We start from the raw sequence: 22,909 nt of genomic DNA on the forward strand, positions 1-22,909 counted from the left end.
AGTTCAGCACAATATTTAAGGACAATGCTTATATAATCACTTCATTGCATTAAATTTACATAAAAGTTTCCAAAAGGCAAGTTTGAAGTTTATAATGTCAAGCCTATGCTTGAAAACACATGCTGTGTTTCAGCAGGTGATCGCCATAAAATGACCCTTATCAGTATTTCAAATTGCTTGGGGAAGGATTTTTTTTGGCTTTGGAATTTTATAAAGAGTTATATACAGACTTCATGCAATGATTTACTTTCATGTACAAATTTATACTGTTTAGTTTTCAGTTTTCACGTACAAGAGACTACAATAAAGCCATATCACAAAGCATTCATGAATAAAAATATGTTGATAAATGCCTTAAACGATTCCCAGTGTTGGGTGATATGGGTGGTATAGCTTGCAAAGAAGAAACAACTCAACTGATAGAGATTCTGCTGTACCATTTATGTTACAGTATATCCACAGTGTTATTTTAAAAATCCAGCACCAAGCAGAAAAAAATATAGTCTACTCCCAAACTTTGTCACAGTTGGGTGACTCCAATGTAGTTGTCAGTAATAATGGGAGCTATTTCATTTTGCCATGTCATGACCCACCACCTGTTTTCAGTGTAGCCATGGTGGAACAGTAGGCTGTTTACCATTGCAACTTGTCACATTAATAAAGAATTCTGAAGTGAAACATAATTATAATATATTATAATGTAAATTAGGTTATCTGAGTGTATATTTTTTTTGTACAAATCTAGCTTAAAATGTGTAAGGTTCGTAGAAATGTAATGTTTGTTTCCATATTGGATTCATAAAAAAAAACAAAAAAACATTCACAGCATTTTCAAAAAAATAACTTTTTAAAATGTCAAGGTGTGCAAGTAAAATGCATTAAAAAAAAAATTACAAGTAAAATACAAGTGAGTGTACTCAACTTAATTCTTAATAATAAAAAAAATATATAAATAATAATAATAATAAATCACACATTCATGGGGATCTTAAGGGGTTCTCTCTGTTTTATGGACTTCGTCATATGACAAGAGAATGGCTACCTGCATGTTGGTTATACCACCTGATTTGGTGGGCAAATGTTTTTCAAATTTTAATATTTTTAAACAAAATAGTTTCACTGCAAAACATTTTTTTAATAAATAATAATAAATTGTTATTCCAAACTACTTATTCCAAAGTTTCTTTTTTCGAGTATTTCAGGTTTTAATGAGACTTATTTTTCTGAATGGTTACACCACTTGTTCATCTTAGTAGAGGTGAATTCAATTAATAGTTTTTTATGAACTGCATTTTTAATATATTTTTGAATAATTAAATCAATCTGGACAAGAAAAGGAGAGTGTTGTGTATTGTTACCTAATATACTGTATGTAATAAATGTAATATATTACATATATTAAGTGTATTACCTAAAGGATATTATATATATACAGTATATATACACCAATCAGTCACAACATTAAAACCACCTGACTAATATTGTGTAGGTCCTCCTTGTGCCGCCAATACAGCACCAACCCGCATCTCAGAATAGCATTCTGAGATGCTGTTTTTCTCACCACAATTGTACAGTGTAGTTATCTGAGTTACCGTAGACTTTGTCAGTTCGAACCAGTCTGGCCATTCTCTGTTGACCTCTCTCATCAATAAGGCATTTCCATTCACAGAACTACCACTCACTGGATGTTTTTTTGTTTTTGGCACCATTCGGAGTAAATTTTAGAGACTGTTGTATGTGAAAATCCCAGGAGATCAGCAGTTACAGATATACTCAAACCAGCCCATCTGGCACCAACAATCATGCCATGGTCAAAATCACTGAGATCACATTTTTTCCCCATTCTGATGATTGATGTGAACATTAACCAAAGCTCCTGACCCGTATCTGCACGATTTTATGTGCTGCACTGCTGCCACAAGATTGGCTGATAAGATAATCTCATGGATTGTTGATTGTTGGTGCCAGACGGGCTGGTTTGAGTATTTCTGTAACTGCTGATCTCCTGGGATTTTCACACACAACAGTCTCTATAATTTACTAGAATGGTGCCAAAAACAAAAAACATCCAGTGAGCGGCAGTTCTGTGGATGGAAATGTCTTGTTGATGAGAGAGGTCAACAGAGAATGGCCAGACTGGTTTGAACTGACAAAGTCTACAGTAACTCAGATAACTGCTCTGTACAATTGTGGTGAGAAGAATATTATCTTAGAATGCTATTCTGAGATGCGGGTTTGCGCTGTTTTGGCAGCACGAGGGGGACCAACGCAATCTTAGGCAGGTAGTTTTAATGTTGTGGCTGATCACTATATATATATATATATATATATATATATATATATCGTCAATCCCTGATAGTACCATTGAAGTTTTTGGATTTTATAATGCATTTCAAGCAAAATGTCACCCATTGGCAAAGATTTAGGCAATATCTGAACTATAATACTTGATGTGCACATATATGGTCTTCTACAATATTTTGTAATGAAGTACTACTGTATTTACAACACGTTGCTTGTATATTTTCCAGGGAGAGCAAGGGAGAACCGGAGATCTGGGTAAACCTGGTCCTGCTGGTGCTGATGGTAAGCCTGTGAGTACTACACAGTTTAATACAACCTCAAAATAACTGAAGCACATACCATATTCAATACAGAGTACAGGACTGTGGCATGCATTAACTGCATTAACTTCCCCCACAAGTGCATGAGGTCAGTATTAGCCCCTTTCCCACATACAGTACTGGTACTTCCCCCTTAAATTTTCTAGATAAGAACTTTTAAGAGAAACGGTAGATTTTCCTCTCTTGCATTCACACAAGAACACTCGTAGTGACATCATCTAGTGTTGACCATTTTTCTTCTGACGTTGTTTGCATCGCCATTCGAGAGCAACAACAACAACACCGATGGAGGATGCCAGGATTTACACTTTTTTTAGGGCTGTTTTACACAAACTGTGTATTCAGGTTATAGTCTTATCTCACATATCCTCTCACTGAGGCTTCAGGGACGCAGCACCGCACATGTGTATGTCACACAGCAGCGCTGCTCAACCCTCGCACCTACATAATATGTGTATGTGTATATATAATATGTAATATGTATAATAATAAGTAAAGGGGTATCTGATAGTAGTTCTAGTAATAAGCACTGGTGTAACCATTTTGATCAGAGGTTTAATGATTTTTACTGGGTGGTAAAGTCAATGAAAATACAGTGGAGTCCAAAAGTTTGACTGAAAATGAAAATGGACCATACTTTTCAATATTGCATTGAAAATTAAGATTTTCAACATGATCTCAGACTTTTGTACCCCACTGTATGTATAAACAAAATTATAATTATTTCAAGAGAAAGTTTAGTCACCCTGACAGTGGCATCTTTCAACTAAGAGGAGTATCTCAGTATAACTTACCAGAGAGACAAGTAACAAATACATTTAGTGTTTCCCCTGCAAAAAATTCAAATGGTACATTAATATTCTTGACACAACATAACGCTTACTAGCCCCAGTCAGCTGCGCGTTTTCTACACTGGGTGCAGTAGTGATGTTTCGTTTGTGAACAAATCTGTCTTTTTGAACAAACCTTTTAAGTGAATGAATCGTTCTCGTTCACCTCCGTACACCTGACTCATATTTCTCATTCACTGACATCTCTCCCTTTCAAAACCAACTAGCTCTAGTTTGAAGCATGAAACTTCTTTGGTGACTTTTCATGCCTGTGAGGACTGACCAAAGTGCTAGCCAATAGCATTCGAGTGCGGGCTGTGAAGGAGCATTTCATTGGTTTGACCCACTGAACAAATTCGCCCTTCACTGAACAAGTGAGGATCAGGATCTGTTGACCGACTGAAGGAGAGGAGGAGGTATTCTGTTTGTTTACTTTGGTAATCTCGTTCAACAAGGGTTCCTGTAGCTCATTTGGTAGAGTATGGCACTAGCAATGCCGAGATAATGGGCTCCATTTCCAGGGAACACACAAACTGATAAAATGTATAGCATGAATGCACTGTAAGTTGCATTGGATAAAAGCGTCTGCCAAATGCATAAATGTAAATGTAAACAAGGAGAGAAAGTGGCTGGAAGAATTATGAGTTAAAGTTACTGATGACTTCAGGATGTAATTGAATCACTGAATTATTTTTAGGCTAATATTGTTGTCATTTTGTATTGTCAAGCACAACAGTTCACAGAATGAATGCATTGTTGTCATTTGTGGGGAAAACGCTTATGATGCTTAAACACACTGCTGAAATCTCTTAATAGATTTGTAGATAAGTATTAGTAAGACTTGTTTCGGTTGTGAGCGATTCAGTGCTCTATCAATGGTTTAATGACTCACTCAAAACCCATAAAAGATGTTCATTTGTTGCCAGCTACTGGTTAAGGTGTGATAAAAAAAATCGTCACTGAATGAATCAGTGAACAAATCTGAATGGCAGACAGAGAAACATCATCTAGAGGTTAATTCACTTCACTAAATAAATGTGACATTTATTGTAGTAATAGAGTTTTGTAGTGTTTTATATAACTTTAAACTGAAAATGTAAAGTATTGATTCATGTTCTATATATATTGTTAAATAATGGAGACTAAAAAGGAATGATTAGGACAGATGAAACATACTGCCAATAAATAGATGGTTACAATAATATATGGTTTGTCTGCATTCTCCTTGGGTTATTTTTCTAACTTTATAAATGTGTAGCGATAATCACTCTTGTGTGATGAACTTCAGTGATGGCTACGTCTTCCACTGGTTTGCTGAAATTGGTTGCAGTAGAGAACAGAGCATGTGAGCGGAGCGGAGCGGTGATAATTTCACCTGAGCGGAGAGCACCTTTTTGAAGATTCCATTGTAAACCAGTTCAAAATAAACAAGATTTTATATACTAAAACACAACAATGCAATCACATAATTTCAGATGTGTACATTACTAATCATTTGATAATTTAATAAATGTTGGACTATAGTCAACATTTCACCCAGAGGCTCCTCAGCCCATGTGGGCAAAGGGGCTGTTGCTTCTGCCACTGTAGCTACCCTCCTATGTACATGCTTGGAACCAAGTATACTACAGAGAAATTTATTGTCGGAGTGGGATTTGAGCGAACACTTTTTTACCGGTGAGCGTGAGCAGTACTTGAGCGGAGCGTCTGCTTGGGCCTTGATCGGTTGAGTGGAGGGCACACACATGGAGCAGGTTATTGAGCGGAGTGTCACACCGCTCCACTTCGCTCACATGCTCTGGTAGAGAAGCAGCTGGATTCCATTTCCACAGCCTTGAACACGAAAGACTGGGGAACGTTGGTCTCCTGAAAGCACTGAGAGGTATTTGCGATCTGGAACACACAGATGCAGTCCTTATTTCAGCGCTAGTTTCTTTATCTGGAACACGCAGATGCACAAAACTTGAAGAGAAGGTTTGCTTGCCAGAGCTAAACATTGTCGCTGGTATCTCTGTAGTTATCTCACTGGTATGGTTTTTCTTCCTGGAGTGAAGATGCAGAACCATAGATTGTTTTTATGTTATCCTGTTAGTGTCTTCTTCTGAGACTCAGGACAGGGTGTGACTGTTTAAAGGACAGTTTTATACCTTTTTCATGAGGAGGAGATTCCAATTTGGCACTTCCCTGTTTCAGTGTTCTGATTGGCTGTTAAGATCAAAGGTGTCACCCACTGTGTGGCCCAACCTATTTTCTCTCATTTGCATAGTATAAAGTTCACAGTTAGAAAAGTGTCTTAAAGTGTTTTACCTATGCATTGTTCACTTTCCAAACCATTTCAAAAATACTCTTGGCATTGTGCAGAACGCATAGAGTCCAAATATGGTATTGAAAGGTTTAACTTTCCCCAATGTTTTCATTAACAGCTACATTTGTGTGAACTGTTTTGTCACAAATAGTTGCTGTTAAGCTTAGACCATTCTCTGAATGGATAAATGATGCAGTTTTGTGTCTATTTTAGGAGTAAAACTCTGTATGTGAAGATTTGTCCTCTTTTTGGACATATCTCTTTAAGTTGCTCCAGTCAAATGGCCAGGCCAATCAACAGAACCAATCTGATGAGATCTTGAGACATCCTATTTCCGTACACACCTAGGTTTTTGGAGTCAGAGTCAGGAAGTGAACAAAAAGGTATCCAGTGATGGGGTCAACTGCTCTGCAGGGCCCTTTGTCTTCCAAAAAGATGCCTCGAAATGGTCTTTTCAGCCTTATCTGATGGCAAAAAGCATTTATTTACATAAGGATTGATCACATAAGGAACCTGAGTACATCAATGTGAAAATTCATCCACTGCAGTGGATGAAAGGGCTTTGGAATTCTTTTGACTTATTGCTGTCTACTACAAATTTTTTTTAATTTTTTTTTAGAAACAATGAGAATATTCTGAATGAATGTTAGCTGGCTACCTTAAATTATGTAAAGACACAGTTTAAAAAAACCCACAATTTTTGCAACAGACTGAAATGCATTAAATATGCACATCTTATAGTGTCATTGGGGGCTGAGCTCCCCTAAAATTGAAATCCTAGAATTGCCCCTCGTTTATATTATCTATATGTATTTATGATTAACACAAATAGTGCAAGTAATTTTTTTGTGTTAAGGCATTTCATTATTTGAAAATTATATCTACAGCTATCTGGGTTTTCAGAGCCCTTGAAGTGACAAGGCGAACAACAATAATCCATCCATAATGATTCTGAGGCCATTTTAAGCTATTTCTCCACCAATGCCCAAATACGGGTCCGGCATTACAGGCTTGTGGACGAGCACAACACTGCACTCAGCACTGCTGTTGAAAAAAATCCTTGGGAAAACACTGACATCTGTTTCACACATGAAGCTGTCAGCTTGGAGGTCTTAACACATTAAAGTCGACGTAAGGAACTTATTCAGCTGTCATCATGTATGGAATTTCCTTGAGGGAGAAAACATTGTATTAGGGTTTTCCTGTACAGTATTCGGTTCATTTGATTGAACATTTCGTTTTCTGGATTTCAACTACAAAGACTGATCTTCAGGATCTGTTTTGCCATGGCTATTGAGAAAATAAGGGGCAAATTCACTAAACAGTTTCACCATTTTTGTTTGTGGTATTTCAATACAAATCCCTGCATTTTATAGAGTGCAACAGTGGGGTTCTGGAAGTAAAAATCTCATTCATTTTTTCAGTAGACAAATTGGTTTTTAGTGATAACTTATAAACCTTTAAAGACAGACCTATCGTGTGCTCCGAGGTTATCTGTCTGCATTATTTTAACTTGTTTTGTTTTTAAATAGTGTTTAATAGCAGAATTATTGGTAAAGAACTACACTACCCATGAATCCTGAAGAGAAAGTTCCAGCAATCGGAGAACTGCTGCAAAAAAAAAAAAAAATAATGGCAAATGAGCTCTGCAGCAACCACCCAATCACATGACACACTGTGAATAATGCAGTCGAGTCCATCTCCCTACACTGTCATACTATTATATATTTGTATTTGTCACCAGAATTGTAGAAAGGACCCAAATGCGAGAGGCAGTTCAAAGTGTTTTATTAAATAAAATAACAAAGAGCAATAGAAACTCTCTCGAGGGAGAAAACAAACCAAACAAGACTGTTCACAAGAACAGGAACCAACTGAGGCAAACAGCAGCAACTCAGACTAACACACAAAACAATCAAGCATATGACAGAAGATTAAGGAAGCTAAAGTAAGGAGAGAAATCAGGAGGGTAACGAGGGAGACAGGTGTCACACAGGAGGATGGCACAAAAAGTATAGGGGACAGGGACAGATGGGTGGACTGCCATGTATCCAGGGCAGACCAGGACATAGCCGGTGGGACACATCAGTGCGGATCTAGCGGGTCTGACCAAGGAGCGGGGTCCGGCGGCCAGGTAGAGAGCTTTAGGAAAGGAGCAGGGTCAGGAGGCCAGGGAAAAGGTGTAAGAGAAGGAGTGAGGTCAGGTGGCCAGGGAGGAAGGCCCATGAATGGAGCAGGATCAGGTAATGAGCAGGGAACAGGCTGGGCAGACAAGAAAGCAGATCCAGACAGGGAAGGATGACTACAGGGGACAGACTGGATGACTTGAGGTTCGGGAAAGAGTAAGGGACCAAAAACTGAGGGGACTAGTTCAGCTGTAGGGAATGGGTTGGTGAGGAGGCAGACCGAGGTTAGGGATAGGATGAGGTTAGGGAAAGTCTCAGTCTTGGAGAGGAAGGTATGCAAAATGGCTGGGGACGAGACTAGACCTGTGGCCTCAGGTGGAAGTAGGACCGGAACGGACTGGACAGTGACTGTTGGGAAGATGGTGAGGGAAGTGGAGTCCACAGAGGACTAGACAGATTGGTCTGTAGTCACAGGGGACATGACTGGGCCAGACAGGTCAAAGACTGCTGTGGACAGGACTGGCTGACTGGCACTCGCTGGGGACTGAACAGACTGAGCAACAGACTGGTAGCTGGTGTCTGACGGATGCTGGTTACTGGGCTGAGCAACAGACTGGTAGTTAGTGTCTGAGAGATGCTGGCCACTGAACTGAGCAAAAGGCTGGTCGACAGTCACTGGGGACTGGACAGGATCGTTAACGGTCACACAGAACAGGATAGACTCGAAGGTCACCGGGAGCTGGACAGAATCATCGACGGTCACAGGGGACTGGACAGGCTGTGCGGAAGCACTGGCAGCAATTGGGAAACAGCCTCGTTAGCCATGAGCACTGGCAGTGACTAGGGAGCATGGACCCTTCACCTCCTCTTCCGAACTAGCGGGAATGGCTGCCGCCTCCTGGTGGTTCCCATCACCAGCAGCCTCGGCCAACATTGCTAGCCAGCGGCGGTCAACATTGAGCCACACTGCCCCAGGCGATGGGTGGACAGCGGAGGGCACCTTGGCCACCAGCTTCCTCCTGCGGTGATGTGAACCTCAGGAAGAGCCAGAGGATGGACAGGGCACAGACTGAGAGGGGTTCTGGGATTTGGTGTTCCACCTCCACAACATAAGTTCCACCTCTGTGAGCTGAACAATGTCTTATATACATTACATTACATTTACATTTACATTTGGCAGACGCTTTTATCCAAAGCGACTTACAGTGCCCTTATTACAGGGACAATCCCCCTGGAGCAACCTGGAGTTAAGTGCCTTGCTCAAGGACACAATGGTGGTGGCTGTGGGGATTGAACCAACAACCTTTTGCTTACCAGTTCAGTGCTTTAGTCCACTATGCCACCACCACTCCATTGGAGTGGTTTGTGGACCACTCCAATGTGGTCCACCAAATCCCAGTAGGGCCAAAAAAAGACTCACCCAGCTCCTCAGCACTAAATGGCTTGTCTAGGCCCGACAGAAAGAGATGTTTCAGATGAGTCTCATCAAAACACCATCTGTGGGGTTCTTGGGCCAGCTCCTTGGCATAAACGCCAAAAGGCCACCCATTTTGCAGGATCTTTTCTTGGGTGATGTCATGTGAGACCGGCTTCTTTGGAACAGGAGCGGTGTGAAGAAAAATCCCCGTTAGGTCCAGAATTGGCTCGATTGTTCTGTCACCGGAATTGTAGATAGGATTTTGTTAAATAAAATAACAAAGAGCAACAGAAACTCTCTCGAGGGAGAAAACAAACCAAACAAGACTGATCACAAGAACAGGAACCGAATGAGGCGAACAGCAGCAACTAACACACAAGACAATCGAGCACATGACTGAAGACAAACAGACCTAAAATAGGGAGAGAAATCAGGAGGGTAATGAGGGAGACAGGCATCACAGATGATCAGCTAATTAGGTAGTCATGTCACCTGGGCAACAGGGCTGAGATGATCAATGTGGCACCTGCAAACACAAAGAAAGAGGGAGAAACAGAAGGAGACAGGCAAACACGACAAAACTGACAGCATAGTCACAGCAGGGCCGTGACAGTATTTATTTGAATATCTTGAAATATTCTTTAAATATATTTCAGTTAGGACTACTCTCTATTAGATTAAAGATTTGTATTGATGGTAATGACAACAGAGTAGGTTTGGTCTTGGTGGACTATATCTGCTTTACACATGCTGCTGCTGCTACTGCTGTTTGACATGAGTGAATATCCTCCCGCTGTTGGCTCAGAAATGTGCTGCTGCTGAGAGAGAATATAAATTTTGTTGCTACTGTACAAACATCAAGACAGAGCCCCCATGTAAAACAGATCTAGACAGATGGTACTGAGGAGGTGGAGGGTGAATGCTACATTGTACAGCACTGCTGTAACCAGTTGCCAGTGTATTGCATGGGGTGAGTACCATTTTTAAAAGTTTGACAGGAAGGTGACAGTTCCTCATTGGGTTGTGTGTACAAGAGAGGTGTACCTTAACCAGACCTGTCAGTCTGGGCCATGTAGAGTTTGCTAACTGAACTGAATTGTCATTTCAGTAAGGACAACTCTCGAAATAGATTCAATATTTGTACTGATGGTAATGACAACGTAGTTGGTTTGGTCTTGGCAGACTAGATCTGCTTTACGCACACTGCAGCTGCTTGATTTGAGACAATATGCTGCTGCTGTTGGCAGGGAAATAATGCGGCTGCTGAGACAAGAGACGCTGCTGCTACTGTACAAACATCAAGACAAATCCCCCCTACATGTGATTTAGTTGAAAGATGATAAATAATACAAGCAAATATAAAGTAGTGCCCCCAACTGAGCAGATCTCTTGCTGGCTATGTGTACCCAAAATGGGTTTTAATCTAGTGACCTGAATAACTATGTGTATTGAGTGATAAAATAGTCTTAAGTGTCTAAGCTAACCATGTGTGCAGTGACATGGAGATGCAAATACTATCCTAAAGTGCACTATGAGCCCTGCCAAGAGTCGAGTTTAAAGTATGATGGACTAGCACGGTGCATTTAGATGGCTGACAGCACACCCCAGCAACCACCTCAATCATGTACACGACTGAATCAAGAGCCCATGTGTTTTTAAGCATCAAGTATGCCTTTGCAGCTGGGCCTGATGTAATGTTCATAAGCGTTGAAGACCAACAACCCATTTCTTTTAAGGTGGCCGAGGAAACACTCAGTGCTGCAGTAGTTGCCACTTTGATCCTCAGAGAGAGGGTGGTGTATGCCTCAAGATCGAGTCGATTGAGTAGACAAAGTTGCTTCAGCTTGGAGGCGAACCACAAACTTGTCATAGGTTTTCTGTTGGTCATTAGCTAGAGAGGGTGAGGCAGAGTTTCAGGATCAGGGGTACCAAGACTTTGCAGAGAGAGGACAGAAAACTGTGTAAATTTGATCTATGAAAATTGGTGTTCCTATCAGTTTTTTTAATGTTTCAGACAGAAAGTGAATTGGTGGCTCTCTAGAGAAATATCTGTAATGGTGAGGTCTTAAAGAGGAATTGGTAACAGTTTTACATGTTAATACCCCAGACCTTAGAAACCTGAAGAAAGCTTTGAGAAAGGATCTCTATAAGGTTAGTAGCATAAGTATCAAAAACACCAAATCTTTAAAAGTGCACCATTTTATATAGTAATGGAAGAGTGAGAGGTAATCGTTAGTCTTTGCCTTTACGGAATTCTTTCTTTAAGCTGTTCAGGAGCAGCCGGATGGATGGGTTGCCTAGAAAACTAATGATATTAGGATCCCTGGAGCACAGATGGAACTGAATGCCTGCTAGGGTTGCTTTGATAGAATCTGGTTGCAGTTTTTTTGAGATTTAAAACAGTGGACTATGTATGCACATAAAATAGACAGGTTAATTGGGAGGACGGGAACGGAGAAAGCAGCACAAAAGGATGAGAAATACACCTAGGCAGAGTCATAAAATTTAAGTGTAGATTTACCCATCCCCAACCTCATTTATATCGTGGTAGTAGCCATGTATGAAGAAAGTAAACTCTAAAGTGACTTGACTGAAAGGTAGGCATATCATGCCAGTGGGCAGGGCTTCCGGGCCAAGAGCGCAACATTCCTGAAAATTAAAACAGGGAATAGTGTCAGCTTTGTTACTGTTTGAACCTGGAATGTAGGCTGCATTTAGAATGAGATTCTTATGCAAGTCCAGCTAAGTCGACTAACTGTGTGATCTATAGTTAGAATCAAATAGCGACCTTTATTTATTAAGTTGACAACCGATTTGTTGTCTCATAGGATGGCAATTATTTTTCAACACCATTCCTCACCCCACAAAAGGCACGCAATTATCATGGGGTAGAGTCAGAAAAGCACAGTGGATTTTGACTCAGGTGGGAGAGAGAGGATTCTGGAGGAGTCATGATTCTGCAAACCGCTTGCTTCCAAATATTACGGCAAAGCCTTTCGAAGGAGATGCGTGGGTGTAAATTTGGAGAGAGTTTTTTTTTTGCAGGTGGAATGGGTGGATCACGTCGACATTGAGATGTTTGTGCTTAGCCTTAGCATTGGTAGCGGCGTACGTGGACTGAGGAGAAGTAGGGGCTGAGCAATCCTGAGAGGACAGGAAGAATTCTAACAGCTCTTCATGAGACAAACCTGTTGGTAGGGATATTTTTTGTGTAATCAAAAGCTCAAGGATTTTGGACATCAGTCAATCTGAAATAGAGATGTGCGTCTTACCCAAAAGAATGACATTCCTTTTGGTGTTTACGGGTAGGGATTTCTGGATCTCATAACAGACCCCAGATTGTCTAAGAAAACGGCCTCTTCTGGGTCTGAAGAATTGAAGTGAGACATAAATCCTCGGATGTGGAAAGCAAGAGAGAGAACTATAGCAAAGATGACCATGGAAGTCATGTGAACGTTAAACAGTACATCGTTGCTGTAACCAGATGCTGGTGCATTGCATGTGGTGAGTATCATTTTTAAATGTTTTGACAAGAGTTTCCTAACTGAACATAATTGTCATCAATTCTAGGCTTATCAACTACTTAATCTATAATTTTTGATATTTCCATACTTTTTAATACGATTACGTCAATCGCAGTGCTTCATGGGATTGTAGTTCATTTCCTTAAGTTAGTTACAGAGTCTTGCAACTTTGTCTTTTGTCTGATTTTCAAATTCTTTTTTGCTTCATAACAAAGTTCATAATATTGTGATTCACCTCAATGCTGGGTGTTTTGGTTCATGGCTTAGAACTCTTTTATGAAGAATTTTATGGAATCCCTATGGGAAAAAATATGGGATAAACACCTCTGGAACCAATATGCTAAAACTGTGGGCAGGTAATGTTGTACTCTATTCATGAACAACCCGCAAACCAGATTAAGTACATTTACATTTCAGCACAAACATGACCTCCATTCAAAAAAGTCAGGGCTCTTTGACAGGCTAAATTAAGTAAGGTACAAGAGATAATAAAGCATGTTTTTAGGCATGGCATATGCACATTTTATAATTATTTTATTGGACACTAGGCAAGATTTCAAACATTTGTTTTGCTGTAAGGGAAGCTAGAACCTCAAGTAAATCATGTTCAGGCATGAAACTTTAAATGGCACAAGCTGGTGGGTTCTTTGAACATGTTATCTGTTAGCCAATCAGTCTGCTCACATGTGATATGCCAAGCAAATCAGCTCACATGGTGTAGGCTGACAGATCCTTTGAAGTGTAATCGGGTAGCCAGTCACCTTGCATCCTCTACATTTTCTCAGAAAATACTATTTGCTCAGGTGGTTGCTGGGGCTTTTTCTTCTATTAGCTTGCACGTTTAGATCTTACCAAGGCCATAGCCAAATTAGGCACTTGCAAACATCGAAATAGGTCATTAGTTTAAATAAATTCACACATAGCTAAACTAAGTCACTAGTTAAATAAGCTCTGGGCTTTCTTGTTCCAGATACACATTATGATTCAGGTCAATAGCCGTTTAAGATTTTTGACATGGAGGTTCAGGCACACGTAGAGATTTAGTTTATTAGCATTATGCCATTCAGCCAAACAGGCCAAGGCACACCTACTGACACTGGATGCACATGGTTCTTCGTAGCAGCAGCAGTACACAATTCTTGGCATTAGATTTGCTTGTCTGGGGGGCTGTGTTTTGTGTTGTGCATTTGTGCAGCTTCCCTGCTTTGTTGGGGATTGTTTTTATGTCTAATTGTGTAGCAGCATGTCATACATGCTTGATGCAGCATGTCTTGTGTTTCTCTAATAGTGCGGCAGCATGTCCACATGCTCAACTCAGTATGTCTGTGTATCTATTAGCAGTAGCACGTCTGTGTATTTGCTCTTCAGCAGCAGCATAGCACATCTAATTCGCCAAGACCAATATCCTATCAATATGTCATACCCACATTACATGTTAAATAGAGAGTTGTCATGACCAAAATATAATTTGCTCTGAAGTAGAACATTATATTTCTCAGAGTAGATGAATTTCTAGTGGGCTCAATCAGTCGGGCTTCAACAGTGAACGTTTTTTATTTTGTATTTTTCTGCAGTCGAGAGGTACAAAATCATTGTTTCCATAAAAGTACTATACATCCTGCCCAAGGGAGTGAAAGTAGATAAAGCACAAAGGAGCTGTAAATGAGTTTGTAGGCGTGTTTGTAGGATTGCAATGTTGGCTGCAGCTGCTGTTTTTCTGCATACGAATTAGTTTGACTGAAAAGTTTGTTGAGCATGAAAGACAAATGACCACCAAAAGAGCTCTGAAACCTGGTGAATATGTGCAATGAGGCAAAACCTGGATGCCATACTTGCAAGCCTTTGTGTGTTTATGAATGGGTATTCACATTATTAGTTTTTAGTGATGGAAAGCACATTTCGTCACATGCCGTTTTTATTAGACTGATAGCATTTGTCAGTAACCCACATTTAATGTTCCTAACATAACCTTTTCTGTGCAAACGTTCCAAATCTAAATATTTATGAAGTACTTGAATATATGGCTTCACTGTTAGACTGTCTGTTAAAATAAATAGAAGAATTCCATGTAGAAGAATCTTTAGTGCCCTTTGAGTCTTGGCAGTTCTATACAATCGTTCCCTATATAGCAGGAATTCTCACGTGTCAACAATGAGGTTGATTCAAAAAAGTATGAATCACAAAAAGCCAGTGGGGTCTCAGAAACAAAGAAATAAGTGTCATCGTCCAACTGGAGTATCCACAAATGTTACATGTAGGCGTGTAGAGATGGCACATGCTAATAATAAAGCGCATGCTCAAGAAAAACTTTGCAGGCTTCTTTGAAATCTTCATTGTGCTAAAAACAAATGTCCCTTTTAAAGGAATTTGTACTACACACACTGTGCTAATAACTTCTATTAGGACATGTGTAATTACTTGTGCTTACTTAGCTAAGCAAGTTATTATTATTGCTCATACCCCACACATTATTGTTATTGCTCATGCCCCACTCATATCTAGGCACCAGAATATCTTAGGCTCATTTCCACCTGGTATTAAGATGCATTTCGGGTGAGCCGATCACATGTGGTCAGTTCTAAATACAGGTCTAAACGGGGTCTAAAACAGTTTGTGATCGGAAACCACATACGAATGTGGTCAAAAACGCGTGTGTCCACATCACATTTGAGGTGTAAATGCTAAACTATCCTGTATGTGTCCCGGCAACAGTGAAGCACCGCTAAAACAAGAGCTTTTTTTTTTTTCTCCCCAATTTGGAATGCCCAATTCCCAAAGCACTCTAAGTCTTTGTGGTGGCGTAGTAACTCGCCTCAATCCGGGTGGCAGAGGACGAATCTCAGTTGCCTCAGTGTCTAAGACCGTCAATCAGCGCATCTTATCACGTGGCTTGTTGAGCGCATTACTGCAGAGTGGTACATGTGGAGGCTCACACTATTCTCCGCGGCATCCATGCACAACTCACCACACGCCCCACTGAGAGCGAGAACCACATTATAGCGACCACTAGGAGGTTAACCCAACGTGACTCTACCCACCCTAGCAACCAGGCCAATTGGTTGCTTAGGAAGCCTGACTGGAGTCACTCAGCACACCCTGGTTTCGAACTTGCGACTCCAGGTGTGGTAGTCAGCGTCTTTACTTGCTGAGCTACCCAGGCCCATAAAACAAGAGTTTAAACTTTGCCGTCCGATCTGAAAATGTAAAAAAAGCAGATACATACACATCACGAGAGTTTCACAGATTTTCTTTAGTATGTCTGATCAGGGGCATAGCAGTCATTTTAAAAGTGTGCACAATTTACAAATTAAATGTATCCAAATGGCTCGAGTGTTTTGACTACGTTCACCAAAATTTGTTCAGATCCATTTAACGATTCGTTCAGTGACCATTTCTGGTGATGCCAGAAGGTGGTGACTAATGAGTGTCTTGTGTGAAATGAGTTAGTCACTGAATCAATGATCACAAGAACATTTTAATCCTTAAAAATGTGTACGTCTACAGACCTACAAAGAGACATTAGTAGAGGTTTTAAGCATTATAAGAACAAAGCAAATCTATAATTTCCCTACAGTTTGTGAGCTGCTGAGCATGACTTTTGTCAAAAGACAACAACAATAGTCTTATAATAAGAATTTCAATAACGTCCATACGTTTTCATGTATAAAAAAAAGCATGTCTACAAAAACACAGCAGATCTATCTTTTTTCCTACAGTATGTCGACTGCACACCGACATAGAGGTAAAAAACAGGAGATGATATTAAAACATTTAACACAGATCTAGTAATTTGCTCAAATTGGCAAAACAACCGATCAAACTATCACCTCACAAACATAATGTAAAAAGCATAATTTAATGAAGACTCGGGCACTGATATAAACCACTTAAATGTGTGCTTAGAAGGATTGTGTTTTTTTCTGCAGTGCATTTCACATAATGCTGCCAATCAAGAATGATATGCTGATAAATAACTCTTGTTTGTGTGTTCCTCATCTCTAGATTATTAATTTAGATCAACATCTGTGCCGATAAAAAACATGGATAAATGAGCATTGTTGAAAGCAACTTTGTAGAAATGAATGGAGCCATGTTGATTAGACTGTCTGACTGACGGCCTATTACGTAAGGGTTGTTTCGGCTCATGAAACTGACCTGTGATTGGCTGGATGGTCTCTCAGTCAGCCCAGAGTAACAAAATGCAAAGAATACTGTATACAAATCCACCATTTGTACTCGATATGGGTTTAGCTTGAAAAAGTGTGGGGGAACAAATCACCTTTTTAAAGAGTGCAGGGGACATGTCACAGATGAGAAGAATGAACACCTGAAGCTCCTTTAAAACAGGTAATCGACTAAAATAATGAATAATTCTGCTTGACATGTTGCATTTATGCTTAGATTAAATTTCAACCACATCTTGGAGAAACAGCTGGCTGTTTTTTTTTTTTTCTTGCTTTCTTTGTCTTTTCTGACTTTGTTGTGCTTTTATATCATGCAGTAACACACTGACATATTGATTGATGTATGTCGTCATGAAACAGAGACCCTCCCCTCCAAATCCGAACACAAGTGGTCACAGGAGATGCATTTAAGTGACCAGGTCTAAACAGCCATTGGTTTCACTTGACTACATGTGATCGGATCACCTGAATTACACCGTAATACCAGGTGGAAACGGGGCCATATTCAGTTTTTGCTCTTTTTACTTGGCATAGTAGGCAACCACTCAGCAACACCCCTATAACCACTCTGAAAACACCTTAGCAACTGCCTAGGTGCTAAGTTGAACACTAAATGTCTACTCTGAACGTTTTAATCTAGAAATTACTTACCTTTTCACATTGTTTGGAAATAACCCCCACCAAGCTCCATATGTGGGTACATTTTCTATCTGGCCAGTACATTTTGTAGTGTCAGCGGGTGTAATACATCAGTCAAACACTGTCAGTTTACCGCTGTTTCATTTCTATTAATGTCTGTGTCAAATTATAAAAGTAAATGTAGCATGTTCTAGTTTTGTCCTCAAGGGGCTCTGTTAGCCTACTGTCAAGTTTGCATTGTTTGCCGCCATTACCAGAGAATTTCTAGATAGAATAGCTCTGCTTAAATCATTTCATAATAACAGTTGGCTAATTTCCCACTGCTCATCAATACCATCAGTTAGCTGTAAATCGAAAAGCAAGATGAAGGCTGTGTTTAGGACTGTTCATGCCATTGGAAAGCAGGGAAGACCTCTCTCGGATTTCAAGTGGATGTGCAAGTAATTTTTCCGGTAATGATTACAATAAAATGTAATAATAGGGACTTCATCCAACAATTTTCCGACTTTCTCTCTAGACTGGTGTCACATGGTGATAGACTCCTGATTCTTGGGGATTTTAATATTCATGTATGCTGTCCATCAAAACCTCTGGTAAATGAATTTATCTCCCTTACTGAGTCCTTAAATTTAGTACGACATGTCACTGGTCCTATTCACAATATGGGTCATGCATTTGATCTTGTGTCAACTTATGGTATCTCTGTATCTAACTTAGAGGTCTTAGACATTGGCATTTCTGACCATTATTTGATAGTGCTTGAGTCTGTCTGTCCTTGTCCTCTCCCTACTTTTTCTCAGCCCTTACGTCACTCCCAGGCCATTCACTCATCTACTGCCAAACTTTTTTCAGAATTAAAAAAAAAACTTCACTACGCTTAAGCCAAGGAGAGTTAAGGGTGTTTCACAGCCTTGGCTAAATGACATCATGTGATCAGATCACCCAAAAAACACCGTAATACCAGGTGGTATTACGTGGGTGCGAGCCCCTCCGGCCCTCGCACCTGCGATGGCCAGGCACTGAAAGTCTTTCCAGTCAGTGAGCGGGACGCGAGTATCTCACATTCCCTTATTTTCCATTGAAAGAAAGCTGGCAAACAGGTAAGTACAGTGGTTCTTGGGGGCGCTCACCCACCCCAGCCACCAGTCACTGTTGCGGGCTCGCGGAGCAGCACGCCTCCCCTGAATGATCCTCCCGGTGGGGCATCTGCTCTGCCTTGCCGCGAACCACCCACCCCGGGCTTAATAAATTCAGTCTTCCCCCTGGTGCCGTTAGCGCAAAGGCTGGAAGCTCATCAGGATGATTTGGCTCAGTTACGCAATCCAGTTCGCCAGATGGCCGCCCAGGTTCAGTGGCGTCCTCTCCACCGCAGTGCGAGGCGAGGATGCCTCGGTCCTTCAGGCGGAGGTCGCCACCCTTTCTGGCAAAGGAGGCGATAGAACCAGTCCCCTTAGCTGAGTCGCACAAGGGCTTTTACAGCCCTTATTTTATCATGCCCAATCCTGGTTCTGCATACCTTGAACAGAGCCTTACACAAGCTTTCATCTGTATGACATCAGGATTGATTCTTGTGCTTCAGCACCTCAACTGACTGGGGCTTCAGGTCAACTGGGAAAAGAGGAAGCTCTCCCTGGCGCAGAGCATCTCTTTTCTTGATATGGAGTTGGACTCGGTCACCCTGATGGCACACCTTATAAATAAGCATGCACAGTCGGTGCTGGACTGCCTGAAAACCTTCAGGCAGAAGGTAGCAGTCCCGGTGAAACAATTTCAGAGGCTCCTGGGGCATATGGCATCCTCGGCGGTGGTACTTCCCCTCCTGAGGTGGGCATGGTGCCATGGCACCCAGCGCGTGACTATCACGCCTCGGTGCCGTCAAACTTTCAGTCCTTGGTCAGACCTGGCATTTCTACGGGCAGGGGTTCCCTTAGAACAGGTCTCGAGGTGTGTCATGACAGATGCCTTGAATTTGGGCTGGGGTGCTGTGTGCAACGGGCAGGCAGTATCGGGGCTCTGGACAGGGCCCCGCCTGCAATGGCACATCAACTGTCTAGATTTGCTGGCAGTATCGCTGGCCCTGCGGAGGCTTCAGCCATTGATTCAGGGCAAGCACATGTTGGTCCGGATGGACAACACAGTGACTGTGGTGTACATAAACCGCCAGGGTGGGGTACGCTCACGTCGCATGTCGCAACACGCCTGCCGCCGCCTCCTCTGGAGTCAGCAGACGTTGAAGTCTCTGCGAGCCACTCACCTCCCGGGTGTCTTCAACCGTGCAGCAGGTGCGCTCTCATGGCAGGTAACGCTCCGTGGAGAGTGGAGACTCCACCCCCGCGCAGTCCAGCTGATTTGGGAGAGATTCGGAGAGGCACAGGTGGACCTATTTGCCTCCCGAGAGTCCTCTCACTGCCATCTTTGGTACTCCCTGCCCAAGGCTCCCCTCGGCACGGATGCCTTGGTGCACAGCTGGCCTCGGGCGCTGCGCAAGTGCGTGTTTCTCCCAGTGAGCCTCATTGCACAGATGTTGTTCAAAGTCAGGGAGGACGGGCAACAAGTCCTGATGGTTGTGCCATACTGACCCCAACTGGACTGGTTTTCAGACCTGATGCACCTGGCAGTAGCCCCTCCCTGGCACATTCCCCTGAGGCAGGACCTTCTCACTCACAAGTGCTCCCTTCAGAGGAAGAAGACCCGGCTTTGTTGTTGTTGTGTCCAGTTCGCACTCTGCTCTTTGTCTGCTTTGGAGGACAGCAGAAGGGGAAAGCTGACTCCAAACAGAGGTTGTCCCATTGGATTGTGGATGCCATTTCTATGGCTTACCAATCACAAGATCTGCCGTGCCCTTTGGGAGGCCAGGCACACTCCATCAGAGGTGTTGCGTCCTCCTGGGCACTGGCGAGGGGCGCCTCTCTAGCAGACATATGCAGAGCAGCGGGTTGGGCTATACCCAATACCTTTGTGAGGTTCTACAACCTGCGCATAGAACCGGTTTCGACCCGAGTGTTACGGGGTAACAACAGGTAGGCCAGGCGGCCGGTCGGGTGTATTGCTTGCATTGCGCCTTTCCCCTTTTGAGGTGATAATGTGCGCTATCTTGTCCACAACAGTTCCCCGTAACTGGTGAACACTGGACGCTTCTTTAATTCCTTAAGCACTATTCGGTGGCGAACTCGGTGGAGGAGTAATGCCACCAGGCCCAGTACACGTGGTATGCCCCTTTTCAGGTGAGCCCGTGTACTGGGCTCAGTGTTCCATATGTGGTGATTCCCGCCTCGGTAATCCCATATGATGCGTTTCCACTGTTCGGTTTCCCCTCAGGTGAACCCTGTGTTTCCCCTCGCCAGAGCTCTGCTCTGCCTCAGCTACTGTGGCTGTGTACCCTCTCCGTAGATAGGATCTTCCCAGTGATATCATTCCATATGTGAACTTCCCCATTGGTAAGTCCATGTGAGCCATTCTCCACGTTAACCTCCCTCTGGTAGGATGTGGTCTCCATAGTGCTCTCCCTCCTGGAGAGGGAAGAGCACTTTCCCAGCGCTATTCTAGCAGGTGCTCGGCGGGAAATTGCTTAATACGAAAATCAGGAAAGGACACCGCCTGTAGCTTCCTTGGGTAAGTCCTCCACCCACCCTTATTGGGACTCAGGAGACACCTTACCTAACTCGCTATAAGGTCATGACGTGGTCAAGTGCTCGCTGCGAGGCATGTGGCAGCTTGCCCATGTCTGCTCCTCCGTACCTCGTGACACAGTTCAGCACCTGCGGCATTTCGTATAGGAACCCCTAGTGTCACTACATCGACACAATGTCAAGTGAGTGACAGACAGGAATGTCTTGGTTACTGATGTTCCCTGATGGAGGGAACGAGATGTTGTGTCCCTCCTGCAGTGGCGCTGAACTGACCGCTGACATGGCCGGGACTCTCTCTCGGCTCCTCAGCACAGCTCTGAATGAGTGGTGCATGCCATCTCCTTTTATACCCAGATGTCTGGGGCGGAGAGTGGCATGCAAATTCCACTCACCAATTTTCATTGGCCTTTTCTGAATAAAGCAAAGGTGTTTGGGGCTCTCAAGATCGAACCCCTAGTGTCACTACATCGACACAACGTCTTGTTCCCTCCATCAGGGAACAGTAACCAAGACGTTCATTTGATAATGCCCCAAATTGCTTCAAAGATATTAAACATTGGCTGGCAAACAATGTTTTACAATTAAATGAAAGAAGTTCTGATTTTAGGTTCCTCCATGTCCTCCTTACCTGGCCTGGTTGCCCAGTTAGGTCCTCTGTTGTCGAATGCACAAGATCATGTAAGGAGTCTTGTAGTGATTTTAGACTCTTCATTACTGTTCAATATGCAGATCAGTGCTGTTGTCAAGGGTAGCTTTTTCCACCTGTGATCTATCACAAAAGTAAAACATTTTCTTTCCAATAAAGACCTGGAAATTGTGATCCACTCACTAATTTCATCAAAGTTAGACTTCTGTAACTCATTGTACATTGGTCTCCCTCAAACTCTGTTATCCTCTACTAAAGTTATCTTAGGCTTTTAACAGGGTCAAGAAAGAGAGATCACATTTCCCCAGTTTTAGCATCTCTACGCTGGCTTCCCATGAAATTCGGGGTTGATTTTAAAATTCTGCCTTATGTGTACAAGACACTATCTGGTCTCACGCCCCGATATATCAGTGACCTTCTCCTCCCTTACTTCCCCACTAGAGCGCTCAGGTCTTCTGATCAACTTCTAAAGAGGGTTCCTCATTGTCGCTATAGATCTAAGGGCGATCATGCCTTTTCTGTGATAGGTCCTAATCTCTGGAACAGTCCCCCTTTCCATTGTGAGGTCAGCTTCTTCATTAACCATTTTTAAATCTTCTTTGAAAATGTATTTTTATTCTGTAGCTTTTGAATAGGTCCTTGAATAGGTTGAAATAGGTAAATACATGATGCTGTATTTAAAGGTATTTTTTATTATTATTATTATATATATATATATATATATATATATATATATATATATATATATATATATATATATATATATCACTCTGTCATTGTATATTTATTAGTTTGATCCGTAAAGCACTTTGGGTCAACTTCTGTTGTTTTTAAATGTGCTCTATAAATAAATGTTGACTTGACTTGACTAAAATACAGCAACTAAATTTTTTTAGTTATGTTTTGTTCCATTAATGGTTCTTGAACATGCATTCTACTTTTCAGCGGTGCCGCAACCTTGTTGCCGAATCTGTGCCAGAAACAT

The 22,909-nt window shown here is 41.9% G+C and overlaps 1 protein-coding gene across 4 annotated transcripts in view; it reads left to right on the plus strand.

Annotated features, from left to right (window-relative positions):
- The window catches only part of LOC127411725 (collagen alpha-1(XXI) chain-like), a 134,571-nt gene that overhangs the window by 47,612 nt on the left and 64,050 nt on the right, over nucleotides 1-22,909 (plus strand). For all 4 annotated transcript variants that reach the window (XM_051647435.1, XM_051647432.1, XM_051647434.1 and 1 more), the window contains one exon: nucleotides 2,532-2,594. In XM_051647435.1, coding sequence (XP_051503395.1) covers nucleotides 2,532-2,594 — 63 coding nt within the window. The remainder of the gene's footprint in view (nucleotides 1-2,531; nucleotides 2,595-22,909) is intronic.

This window comes from Myxocyprinus asiaticus, chromosome 21, assembly GCF_019703515.2.
Source record: "Myxocyprinus asiaticus isolate MX2 ecotype Aquarium Trade chromosome 21, UBuf_Myxa_2, whole genome shotgun sequence".
Taxonomy (NCBI): Eukaryota; Metazoa; Chordata; class Actinopteri; order Cypriniformes; family Catostomidae; genus Myxocyprinus; species Myxocyprinus asiaticus.